Here is a 13,328-nt window from a genome sequence, read left to right as displayed (position 1 = left end):
AAGATGGGGATGGATAGGGATGGTTTGGGTGAAGATGGGGATGGATAGGGATGGTTTGGGTGAAGATGGGGATGGATAGGGATGGTATGGTTGGCTGTAGATGAATATTGGTAGAAATCAGTATGAAAGGGTTTGGGCATATGGGCTATAGGAATGAGCTAGTCGCTCTACTCAACCACTACAGCGCAAACAGACCATCTCCAAATAAGAGTCACTAATACAAACCAATCAACACTAAACACTAAAAGCTTCAAACTGAAAGTTGAAATTACTGTCTCACATTTGTCTAATGTTTTCTTTTTTGCTGATTCGATCCAATCCGTGACTCAAGAACATGATCCGATCCGAATTTTAAAGTTCTGAGTTTTAAAATTCATTTAATAGTTCCTGTGAAGTGTGTGAGGTGTGTGAAGTGTGTGAGGTGTGTGAAGTGTGTGAAGTGTGTGAGGTGTGTGAGGTGTGTGAAGTGTGTGAAGTGTGTGAGGTGTGTGAAGTGTGTGAAGTGTGTGAAGTGTGTGAGGTGTGTGAGGTGTGTGAGGTGGATCATGTGATTGGTGTTTAGCTTTGACGTTTTCATTCAGTGGAGAACCATTTTTATGCTTCCATGATCTGATTCTGATCCAAACTGACTAATATAATCAGATGATTATGTTTTCCATCTCTCAGCACACACACACACACACACACACACACACACACACACACATAATACATCACACCTTCAACCATCATTAGTAGTGACACAGTGGTGTTTGGGTGTTTATATGAGAATGTGAAAATACGACTGTGTGTGTGTGTGTGTGTTAGAAATGAATGTAGTGGAGTGTGTATGTGTTGATTATGTTTGTGTGTGTGTGTGTGTGTGTGTGTGTGTGTGTATGTGTGTATGTCCCAGCAGGGATTATGTTTTTCCACTTGACTCTCCTGTTCACTCTGTATGAGATCAGTTGTGACACCCCACGCCACGATGAATACACACACACACCATCAGCACATTCTGCATGCATGCCTGCTCCTGAGAGAGAGAGAGAAATGGAGATGAAGAGAGATATACATTGAGTTAGAGAGAGAGAAAGAGAGAGAGAGAGAGAGAGAGAGAGAGATGGACAAAAAGTTGGAAAAATAGGTTGGTTCGAAGAAGCACATACATCAGACCCCCCCTTTTGTCTGCCCACCATGCTGACCAAACACACAGGGGCCTGAGGTTGGGTTTGGGTTTAGTCGGGTCACTGCCCGTGAGGAGCTCGATGTGTTCTCCCCGGCTCCGTGCGGGATTCCTCTGTTCTCTCCCACCTCCCAAAAATGCACATGGCAGGTAAACTGGCTGTGCTAAATTGCCTGAGGTGTGTGTGTGTATGTGTGTGTGTGTGTGTGTGTGTGTGTGTGTGTGTGTGTGTGTGTGTTGTGAGTGTGTGTGTGGTAGCCTGCAATGGACTGACGCCCTGTCCAGGGGGTATGCCTGCTTTGCGTCCGATGATTCCTGGTAGGCTCTAGATCTTTAACGTCTGGAGTTTGTTAGGCTCCTCCCCCATCTTCATTACATCACACAGTGCGAAGAAAAGGCAACGGCTGACTGTGGGCCTCATCAAGCTGATGATGGTGTAGTTTGACTGCTACACCCAGAGCTTCACCTGTAGACTAAGCTCCCTACCGCTGATCAGCACAGTGCTCGCAGAGCTGCTGCAGTGAATCGCTCTGCTTCTGCTTATTAATCTCCTGTTCCTTTTGTCTGTCATGCATCAATAAGATCTGGAGGAACTCGACAAGGAACAGAGTTGGAAGCTGAGCTCTCTCAATTCAGGAGGAAGGAAGCTCAACAGCCACAAGAGGGCAGCACTGAAGTGGACATCCAGGACAGGGCAACATCGACGTAGACATCCAGGACAAGACTGCATTGAAGCGAACATCCAGAGCAGGGTAGCATTGAAGCGGACATCCAGAGCAGGGTAGCATTGAAGCGAACATCCAGAGCAGGGCAGCATTGAAGCGGACTTCCAGAGCAGGACTATATTTAAGCGGGTGTCCAGAGCAAGACCTCATTGAAGCAGACGTCCAGAACAGGACTATATTGAAGCAGACACCCAGAGCAGGGCAGCATTGAAGCAGCCATCCAGAGCAGGACTATAGTGAAGCAGACGTCCAGAGCAGGACTATAGTGAAGCAGACGTCCAGAGCAGGACTATATTTAAGCGGGTGTCCAGAGCAAGACCTCATTGAAGCGGACGTCCAGAGCAGGGCAGCACTGAAGCGGGCAGCACAGGACGTCCAGAGCAGGACTATATTGAAGCGGACATCCAAAGCAGGGCAGCATTGAAGCAGACATCCAGAGCAGGACTATAGTGAAGCAGACATCCAGAGCAGGACTATATTGATGCGACAATCCAGTGCAGGACATCATTAAAGCAGCCATCCAGAGCATGTTGACGTTCCAAACAGGATCTCATTGAGGTTGATGTCCAGAGCAGGACCATAGTGAAGCAGACATCCAGAGTAGGACTATATTGAAGTGGACGTCCAGAGCAGGATCTTATTAAAGCGAACATCCAGAGCAGGACCTCATTGAAGCATCCATCCAGAGCAGGACTGTATTGGGACGGACATACAGATTGAAGCAGATATCTAGAGCAGGACAGCACTGAAGCGGCAACCAGAGCAGGACTATACTGAAGTGAATCTCAAACAGCAAAAAAAAAAAAAACAGGTTGGAAAAACAGCAGCAAATCTGACTGGAGACTCCCTGCATGTACCCCACCATTCACCTTTCTTTTATTAGAGCTTCAGACGTCTGCTTCCCTTCACCTCCACTGTAGAACTCCAGCTCTGACTGGGGGAACTTATCTAGAACCGAGCGTTTCACACCAAACCCCCCAACCCCCCAAACCCACCACTCTGACTGAGTCTGTTCACATCTTAAATGTTTAATTAGGCAGATAATTTAAATCAGGGTTTGAAAAACTATTTAAAAACATTCAATTAAAAATGAGAGAAATACAATTGAAGACGCAAAAGTGATCCATAATCGGCAAAATGTAAATTCTGTGGCTCCTCTTCCTTTCTCCCATACATTTGCTCCCAAAGCTGCTCTGGTCCCGACTGTTTATCACTGCGCCTTTTAATGATCTGCTTAGTTCTGTATTGTTTTGGACGTTCTCCCTGTTTTCCACTGTAGAGCCGAGTCATGCACATTCATATAGACATGCTGATGAGATGGGCCATGCATTATGCATGCTATTGTTCGTTGTAAAGACTTTGAAAGAACGCAGATAATTGAACGGGTTTTCACGCAGCCAGCACAAGGAGATAAATTACCCCCGGCCATTTTATTAGAAACACCTATTGTGTACTTCCACTCATTGGCCAGTAAGTAGTTGGGGCAGTAGTGGCTCAGCGGTTAGAGTGCCAGGCTATTGATAACAAGGTTGTGGGTTTGATTCCCGGGCTCGGCAAGCTGCCACTGTTGGGCCCTTGAGCAAGGCCCTTTACCCTCTCTGCTCCCCGGGCGCTGGGTGTGTGTGTACTCACTGCCCATAGTTCACTAGTGTGTGTGTGTGTGTGTGTTCACTACCACAGATGGGTTAAATACGGAGGACACATTTTGCTGTACAGTGACAAATACGTGCACCTTTTACCTTTAGTTTCTAATAAAGTGGCCAGGGAGCGAGAAGTACAAGGTACGGGTTTCCAATAAAGTGGCCAGGGAGCGAGAAGTACAAGGTAAGGGTTTCCAATAAAGTGGCCAGGGAGCGAGAAGTACAAGGTAGGGGTTTCTAATAAAGTGGCCAGTGAGTGGAAGCACAAGGTAGGGGTTTCTAATAAAGTGGCCAGTGAGTGAGATGTACAAGATAGGGGTTTCTAATAAAGTGGCCAGGGAGTGAGAAGTACAAGGTACGGGTTTCCAATAAAGTGGCCAGTGAGTGAGAAGTACAAGGTAGGGGTTTCCAATAAAGTGACCAGTGAGTGAGATGTACAAGATAGGGGTTTCTAATAAAGTGGCCAGTAAGTGGAAGCACAAGGTAGGGTGTTTCTAATAAAGTGGCCAGGGAGTGAAAAGTACAAGGTAGGTGTTTCTAATAAAGTGGCCAGTGAGTGGAAGCACAAGGTAAGTGTTTCTAATAAAGTGGCCAGTAGTGGAAGCACAAGGTAGGTGTTTCTAATAAAGTGGCCAGCGAGTGGAAGCACAAGGCAGGATTGGTGTGGATTGGGTGTTTGGTATATTCACTGTCGGCAGGGTTCCTCTCCTTGGTTCAGAGAGCTGTGGGAAATAATGAACAGAAGGAGAGGTGTAGAAGTGCATGTCCTACACGACGGTAAATTCATCACCTACCTATCGAAGCTGTCATCAGCTGGATCAGAAATGGGGTCTCCAGTGAATGCATGTAGGGAACTGTTGTGATGGCTCTTATCTCACGGAGCCCTTCATTAATTCGAGCCAGACTCGCTGTGAAGTGTCTAATTAAATTGCAGCTTTGGTTTTCACACATCTCAGAGGCTGACTGGCACTGCGTTTGGCTTCTCGCTGTGTTCATTTGTTAGTGGGAAAGTTTAATCTTAATGAGATTGTTCACGTTTAGTGTATTCTGCAGAGTTAATGAGGTGTTATCAGCGCTCACCTCGTCAGAGCCGTTCAAATGATGAATGAATAAACTCAGAGGGCTTAAAGAGGTAAATGCCATCTGAGCTTCAAGTCTGTCGTTAGAGAAGCAGGAGTTTTCACTTGGATTGAAGTCTTGGATTATTATATTTATACATTATAATTTTTTATATTTTATATATATATATATATATATATATATATATATATATATATATATATATATAATTAAAATGTCTAATATTGTAGGTTAGGTGGTTGTGATTTACATATATGTGTGTGTATAGTGCAGTAGTGTATATATATATATATATATATATATATAATTCAGGTTGGCTTTATTGACAATACCATTGTTTTCAAAGTACACTAATGTCATATTTTAAAAAAATTGTAAAGCAATATCAGTGATCAAATTAATGAAATAATAATCGACTGCTAATAACAATCAAATATAAGTCTCAGCAGCAAAGGGATAGCAAGACACTCAGATACAAAACCACAATATAAATAATAGTAGTAAAAATAGAATAGAATATAAGTAAAAAAAAATAACAATGACAATATTATTTACAGATTATTTACAGATAATTGCAAATTGACCCTTAATTGCACATGGAGGGTATTGCACATTGTGTCATTTTTACATTGAGGGACATTTACATTTACATTTACGGCATTTAGCAGACGCTCTTCTCCAGAGTGACTTACAAAAGTGCTTTGCTATTTACCCAAGAAAAACCTCAGCTAGTTTAAATAGACTAGTTTGAATAATTAAAAGATCCTCTAATCTTAGACTCTACTAAACACAAGTCAATATGGAGCCCATAGTACTCTTCTCTTCGCCTGAGTACTCTCAGAAGAGGAGGGTCTTCAGTCTGGGTTTGAGGACAGCGAGCGTTGGACTCTGCTGTTCGGACACCCAGGGGAAAATACATTAAATGAGACAGTGTTCATTAAACACTATAAAATAATATAGTGCCATCATTTATGTACATTGTTAGTTACAGTAGTCCTACAGGGGTAGGTCGAATACACTCGAGGGGTAAGGACAGTACTCACTGTCCTTCATGCCGTCACGTATTTGGTGGTGAAAACTCGTAATTTGATCGATTTGGGTGCCAATTTTCAGATTTCAGTGGATATTTTTACATTTCTGGGTGAAATTTTCTCAGATGATGTTGAATTTTGGGCAGCTCTCACTCTCTCTCACTCTCTCTCTCTAAATGTGTTAGCGTACATGAATTAGTAATTGCATTATGAGTTGAAATATTGTGCAATTATCACATTAAGACCCTGTTATGCAACTTATTTAACATAATTTATCACTTAAATGTGCTTTATTTGTATGTAATAGGCAGCACTCTAGATAGGGTTCTAGATAGTGCCAGGTTTCACTCTATTAAGAGTTTATTGAGTCAATAATAGTTTATTTTCTGTAATACGTCAAGTTCCATATTCTATATTGAGGTTCTACTTTAGGGGGTTGCTATGGGTTCTATGGGGTTGCAAGGTTTGTTTTAAGGTATTACAGGAGATGGCTATGGTATTGCGTAGTGGTTGCTAGGGTGTTGTAAAGTGGGTGCTTGATGGGTGCTATAGTGTTGCATGGTGATTGCTATGGTATTTTAGGTGGTTGCTATAGTGTTGCATAGTGATTGCTACGATATTTTAGGTGGTTGCTGTAGTGTTGCTTAGTGGTTGCTAGGGTGTTGGTAGGCATTTTTATGCAGTATTGTGGTTGCTGTGGTGTTATTTGCAAATAATGGTGGAAAATAAGTATTTGGTCATCTACAAACAAGCAAGATTTCTGTCTGTCACAGACCTGTAACTTCTTCTTTAAGAGGCTTCTCTGTCCTCCACTCATTACCTGTATTAATGGCACCTGTTTGAACTGGTTAACAGTATAAAAGACACCTGCCCACAACCTCAAACAGTCCCACTCCAAACTCCACTATAGTGAAGACCAAAGAGCTGTCGAAGGACACCAGAAACAGAACTGTAGACCTGCACCAGGCTGGGAAGACTGAATCTGCAATAGGCAGCAGCTTGGTGTGAAGAAATCTACTGTGGAGCAATAATCAGAAAATGGGAGACCTACAAGACCACTGCTAATCTCCCTCCATCAGGGGCTCCACGCAAGATCTCAGCCCGTGGGGTCAAAATGATCACAAGAACGGTGAGCAAATATCCCAGAACCACACGGGGGGACCTAGTGAATGACCTGCAGAAAGCTGGACCAACGTTACAAAGGCTACCGTCAGTAACACACTACGCCGCCAGGGACTCAGATCTTGCAGTGCCAGACGTGTTCCCCTGCTTAAGCCAGTACATATCCGGCGCGTCTGAGGTTTGCTAGAGAGCATCTGGATGTTCTGGAAGTTTTGGGAGAATGTCTTATGGTCAGATGAAACCAAAGTAGAACTGTTTTGTACAAACACAACTCGTTGAGGAGAGTGAATGCTGAGTTGCATCCAAAGAACACCATACCAACTGTGAAGCATGGGGGTGGCAGCATCATGCTTTGGGGCTGTTTCTCTGCAAAGGGACTAGGACGACTGGTCCGTGTACATGAAAGAATGAATGGGGCAGAGTATTGTGATATTTTGAGTGCAAACCTCCTTCCATCAGCAAGGGCATTGAAGATGAAATGTGGCTGGGTCTTTCAGCATGACAATGATCCCGAGCACACTGCCAGGGCAACAAAGGAGTGGCTTCATAAGAAGCATTTCAAGGTCCTGGAGTGGCCAAGCCAGTCTCCAGATCTCAACCCCATAGAAAACCTTTGGAGGGAGTTGAAAGTCTGTGTTGCCGCCGACAGCCTCAAAACATCACTGCTCTAGAGGAGATCTGCATGGAGGAATGGGCCAACATACCAGCAACGGTGTGAGCCAACCTTGTGAAGACTTACAGAAAACGTTTGACCTCTGTCATTGCCAACAAAGGATATATAACAAAGCATTGAGATGAACTTTAGTTATTGACCAAATACTTATTTTCCACCAGTATTTGCAAATAAATTCTTTAAAAATCAGACAATGTGATTTTCAGAATTTTTTTTCTCATTTTGTCTCTCATAGTTGAGTCTACCTATGATGTCAATTACAGCCTCTCTCATCTTTTTAAGTGGTGACTGACTAAATACTTTTTTCCCCCACTATATATTGCTGCAATGTGATTGACATGGTATTTCAGGTGGTTGCTCGGGTGTTGCTAGGCAGTTGCTGTGGTATCCCAAGTGGGTGCTATGGTGTCTCCGGTAGTTTCTCAGTTTCTCAGGTGTTGCCATGTGGTTGCTTGGGTGTTCATCATGAGATAAGAAGCGTGCAGAAATGTTTGCGCCCCATTTATTCATGTGGTCGAAAAAGTCCATGAATAAACTGTGGGTCTGATCAATTAGGGGGGTTCAGGTCCTCCCAGAACCACTAATTGAGTTGCTCAAGTGTTTGTCCTTGTGTCTGTGTTTGTGTATCTGTGCAGTCGATCAGCCTGATCGAGCGAGGAAACCCCTCCCGGAGCCTGGAGCAGGTGTGCAGGTGGGCGAACACCCAGCAACGGCTGGACCCCAACCACGCCGAGTACCACGACCACGCCATCTTCCTCTCCAGGCAAGACTTTGGTCCCGCAGGTATGCAAGGTAGTGTATTCACTCGGTCGAGGCTTGTGCAGAGTGAGTGCTCCTTTACGCTTCACCTCCATAAAGGTTGGCCTCAACACTCGTTCAGGTAAGGTCCTTGGGACGACGGTCAGCAGAGGCCGTCTGCGACGGTGGGGTCAAGGCTGCGGTAATGGTAATGACCCCACTGGAGCACATCCCTACATCCGGCATCCTGGTAACTGGGTATTGGTGCCAACCTGTTTCACCACCGATCTCCCAAGGAGAGTTTTTGGCATGTAGAGGAAAAAGAAAATGCTCTTGATGTAGTTCCTAACCGTAATGTTTGGAGTGTAGCCATGTCCAGCTTATCTTCTGCACTGATTTTAGTCTTCTTTTGTCTTTAGTTCAGTAGATCTGTGCATTCCCTGATCATCCTGCTCCCAGTTCTGTAATAGCCACAATTCTGCCTGGTCTAGAGGAACTCCCTGGTTTACTGTATGAGCTGCTGCTTTCCATGAGATGTATTTACTGTTTCCTGCTGACGCTCCTTCAGATGTTTCTAGGTGGCCACCAACATACACTATATTGCCAAAAGTATTCACTCACCCATCCAAGTCATTGAATTCGGGTGTTCCGATCAATTCCATGACCACAGGTGTATGAAACCAAGCACCTAGGCATTCAGACGGCTTCTACAAACATGAATGAATAGATGGCTCTCTACTCTACTAAATAGGAGCTCACTACTAAATATTCCACAGTCAGCTGTCAGCGGTGACAGAGCAGGTCAGCGGATGCTGAGGCAGAGAGGTCGCCGACTTTCTGCAGAGTCAGTCGCTACAGACGGCACCACTGGACTCTAGAGCAGCAGAGGCATGTTCTCTAGAGTGACCAATCATGCTTCTCCGTCTAGCAATCCAATGGACGAGTCTGGGTTTGGCGGTTGCCAGGAGAACAGAGATACTTGTCTGGCTGCATTGTGCCGAGTGTAAAGTTTGGTGGAGGGGGGATCATGGTGTGTGGGTGTTTTTTTCAGGAGTTTGGTTTGGCCCCTTAGTTCCAGTGAAAGGAACTCTTAATGCTTCAGCAGCTGAAGCTGTTATAGCTGCAAAGGGAGACCTGACATCATACGAGTCAGAGGGAGACGCCGTTCTCCCTGTTCCTCCAGTCAGTGGAGCGTCAGCTTGATCCTGAAGCTGCCTTCTAATAAACACATTCAGCTACTGTAAGTTGCACCCATTGCTGACACAGATGTGCAAATGCATACACAAAGCTTGTCTAGTCCTTGTAGTAGAAGTACCGCCAATAGAATAGGACTGTCTGGAGCATATTGCCATGAACCTATTGGCACCATGCTGCCTAATGCCAGGTGTGGGCTCGTATATAAAGCCCCCAGCCACTGGAAGGATGATGGTGCTCCATTTAATACATTGAGTTTGGGTTGAGTTGGGCAGTTAAGAGGTGAAAGGGGTGGGGGTGATCAATCATCCAACACCCTGACTTCACAAATGCTCTTTTTGCTGAATGCAATCAAATCCTCACAGCAATGCTCCTCTAAAATCTAGTAGAAAGTCTTCTTCTCTGGACAGTAGAGACAGTTACTCCAACTCTTTTTAATGCCCTTGATTTCAGAAAAAACATTGAATCAGCAGGCGTCCCAATACTTTTGTCCCAGCAGCAGATCTCTACGTAAACTAGGTTTCTCTGTTCCTTCGACCAGGTCAGCGTTGTTGCCGTTACAGAGTCACTGTAAGACCAGGTTGTCTCATCTCATTGACACCATCGTCTTCATCTCCATGAATGAATGCAGAGAACATCTGCATGCGTTTCACCTCTTAACCACGTCTCCACCACGCTTGTGGACGAGTGTAATGACAACACATTAACAGCCATTGCATCTGAAACATTTGACCTCTGACCTCTGAGGTTCATGCAGAGGGGGTTCATTCCCGCTGATGCTTTTCCTTTACATACAAAAACAGAGTGAAGCTTTCAGTCAGAGGGCTCGGTTGGACTGGACTGTGGGCGGTCAATTCAGCGAGCTAAGTTTAACTAAATGCTAAATGACCGTTGAAACCAGATCAAGATGCTTGGCTCTTACAGTCAGTATAATCAGAGTTTGAGTTTTTGCCATTAATGAACAGGACCTTTAACCCTTTAAAAAGCACATGGACCTTCGGTGGGGCCATTATTACAAGTGTTATTACAAACTTCTATTACTAAAGAACAGCCCCACCAGTTTCAATAGAACAGCCTGTAGTTACTGAGTAATACACCTTAGTGTGCATTAGGCCTTGTTGGAGTGTTAAGGGGTTAAATGGGGTCCTGGGGCAGGATTTTCTTTCTTAATCCTTATGTATGTACATGCTCAGATCATTTTCTCCTTCTTCCTAATGCTAGTATTTACATTTGGTAAGTATTCATGAACTTTAAAAAGTTACAGTTTACAATTTTTTAATACATTCCATAATAAATAACTATAATATTTTCTGACCGCCTGTATTTCATCACTACATGCGAGCACCAGATAAATACAGTAATATAAATCTAAATATTACTTTACCTAAATTTCTAAATTACCCTATTTCCACCTTATGGCTGTCATCAGCTTCCTCATTTCTCAATTTTAACAGTTCATATATATAGCCAAGGTTTGGTAATTGAGGCTGTTTACAAGCATAACATCATAATAAATGGGTTGTTTAGTAATTAGCAACATATGGACATGCCTGTCGATTATAACCAAACATATTTGATGAAAATCGTTTGAGTAATAAGTGAGTTACATACAATTTCTCAGTGCTACAGTATTTAGGTTGAGTTCGGCAATCAAATCCTCACAGCAATGCTGCTCCAAAATCTAGTAGAAAGCCTTCTTCCCTGGACAGTAGAGACAGTTACTCCAACAGAAGCCGGATCAGCTCTTTTTAATACCCTTAATTACAGAAGAAACAATAAATGAGCAGGTGTCCCAATACTTTTGTCCATATAGTGTATAAGGCATTGGATTCCTATTTGGAATTATTTTAACGTAGCATTGTTTACAAATGTAGCATCATAATATATGGGATGTTTAGTAATTAGAAACAGGGTGGACATGTCTGTCGATTATTATGAAACATATTTGATGAGTAATAAGTGAGTGTTCTCAAATTTCTCAGTGCTACAGTATTTGTCTACAAACAGATCGTGACCTTTCCAATATGGCGACCGCTCATACGCGCTGGGACTGAGAAAAGCCGCCAGTGCTGTATATGTAAATATACAAATGTGGGAATATCAACAATTGACATTATCAAACCCCACCAGGGGCAATGCTAATGTTATGTAGATTAGCTATGCTAATGCTAGTAGAACTAATTATAGTTAGTCTGTACTGCTATGCTGCGTCCCAAACCAAACAGTCCTATACCCTAATGAAATGATCACACTTCTGATGCTGTATGGGGACTTCTGATGTATTTTGGGACACTGCCATAGTCTAAGGTTATTTAATGTTTACTGTAAACAATAATAACCCTGGTCTTTTCAGTAATAATAGTAATTATTAGGCATTTTAATAATTTAGAGTCAAACATGGTATAAATGTTACCAGCTTTAACGAGTTTTACAAACACAACCACAGTTTCACAGCAAAACCCAGCGTTTTAATACTAAAAGCAACAGTTCCGTATGCAGCAATTAGCCACAACATTAAAACCACCTGCCCAATATTGTCTACTCGTGCCGCCAAGACGTTGACTCCACGTTGGCTCTTCTATAGGATCAGCCCTGATGGGCTAGCTTTTGCTTCCCATGAGCATCAGTGAGGCCTTGGGCACCCATGACCCTGTCGCCGGTTCACCGGCTGTCCTTCCTTGGAGCACCCACCTTTGGTAGGTAATGACCACAGCACACCACTGGAACAGCCCATAAGACCTGCCTGCTGATGTTCTGGAGATGTTCTGACCCAGTCATTGTCTAGAACATCACAGTCTGGTTCTTGTTAAGAAGTGTCTCAGGTTCTTACGCTTGTCCATTTTTTCCTGCTTCATCACTTCCATCACCTTCATCACCTTCAAGAACCGACTGATCACCTAATATGTAGATCCACCTCTTGACAGGACAATGTGGCCGTGTTATTCGCTTCTTCTGGTGGTTGTAATGTTATGGCTGATCGGTGTAGGATTATGACAACTCAAAGAATTCTTGTTCTCATCATTTTCCGGATGTGGGACAGGGGTTTTCTTCATGACGATGAGGACAACTGTCAAAATAAGGAAAAGCCTTCATGAGTGGGTGTGTCCACACCTTTGCCCAGTACCATGGTCATGACCAGCAGGACTTGGGGAAAGACGGTCAGCACTGTTCCTCATTCAGCACTGGGGATTTTGCTGTGTTCAGATCTTTTCATGCTAAATCAGAGAAATACAAAGTGCCAAAGACCTTCGGCTGCAGGTTCTACTGTACCTCTCTCTATCCCATAGCCGGTTGGCTATACCTGTGATTTACAGTAAATGAGTGTTTCAATGTAATTAGATAATTCAATATTAATGGATGAATAAATGATGTGGTTACCTGATATTATTACCTGCAGACAGTTAAATGGTTAAATTAAATGTATTAACTAATAAATTTATTTATTTATGGCTAAAGCTTTTCCTCATAATTCACAGTCGGTGTGAATCTGAGCTTCACTGTAGAGAAACTGACCCACTCTGATCTCTGTACAGTGGAGGTGAATGGAAGTAGGCGTCTGTCGCCATGACTACAACACAGATACAGCCCATAATTTATTTCCTATCCAAACCCACCAGTGCAGCTACAACACGAGTCTGAGTTTTATAAGGAATGATGATGATGATGATGATGATGAAGGTAAAATAGTGAATAGAGAATCACCACTAATCCAGTTTTCTTTAGGGACTACTTTCTGTAGCCACACTACACCCTGCAGCATGTATCCCTCCACCATTTTAATGATCTGGTTCTAAAAGCAGGTTCTAGAGCCGAGCTCTTCTCAGAACTCTGGTAGAACCGTGTCTCAGGCATCAGGCAGCGTCTTCATCACCATTAGGTGAAGAACTTTCTGTGAGGAGCTTTTAGTAGAGCTTCAGACGTCTGCTTCCCTTCACCTCCACTGTAGAACCACAGCTCTGA

At 43.5% G+C, this 13,328-nt stretch overlaps 1 protein-coding gene across 1 annotated transcript in view; it reads left to right on the top strand.

Moving 5' to 3' along the window:
• adamts14 (ADAM metallopeptidase with thrombospondin type 1 motif, 14) overlaps positions 1-13,328 on the top strand; it is a 120,615-nt gene that overhangs the window by 69,739 nt on the left and 37,548 nt on the right. Inside the window, exon 6 of the mRNA XM_072667393.1 lies at positions 8,072-8,228. Coding sequence (XP_072523494.1) covers positions 8,072-8,228 — 157 coding nt within the window. The remainder of the gene's footprint in view (positions 1-8,071; positions 8,229-13,328) is intronic.

The sequence above is a fragment of the Salminus brasiliensis genome, chromosome 22 (assembly GCF_030463535.1).
Source record: "Salminus brasiliensis chromosome 22, fSalBra1.hap2, whole genome shotgun sequence".
In the NCBI taxonomy this organism is placed as follows: domain Eukaryota; kingdom Metazoa; phylum Chordata; class Actinopteri; order Characiformes; family Bryconidae; genus Salminus; species Salminus brasiliensis.
This window is presented reverse-complemented; position numbering and strand designations above follow the sequence as displayed.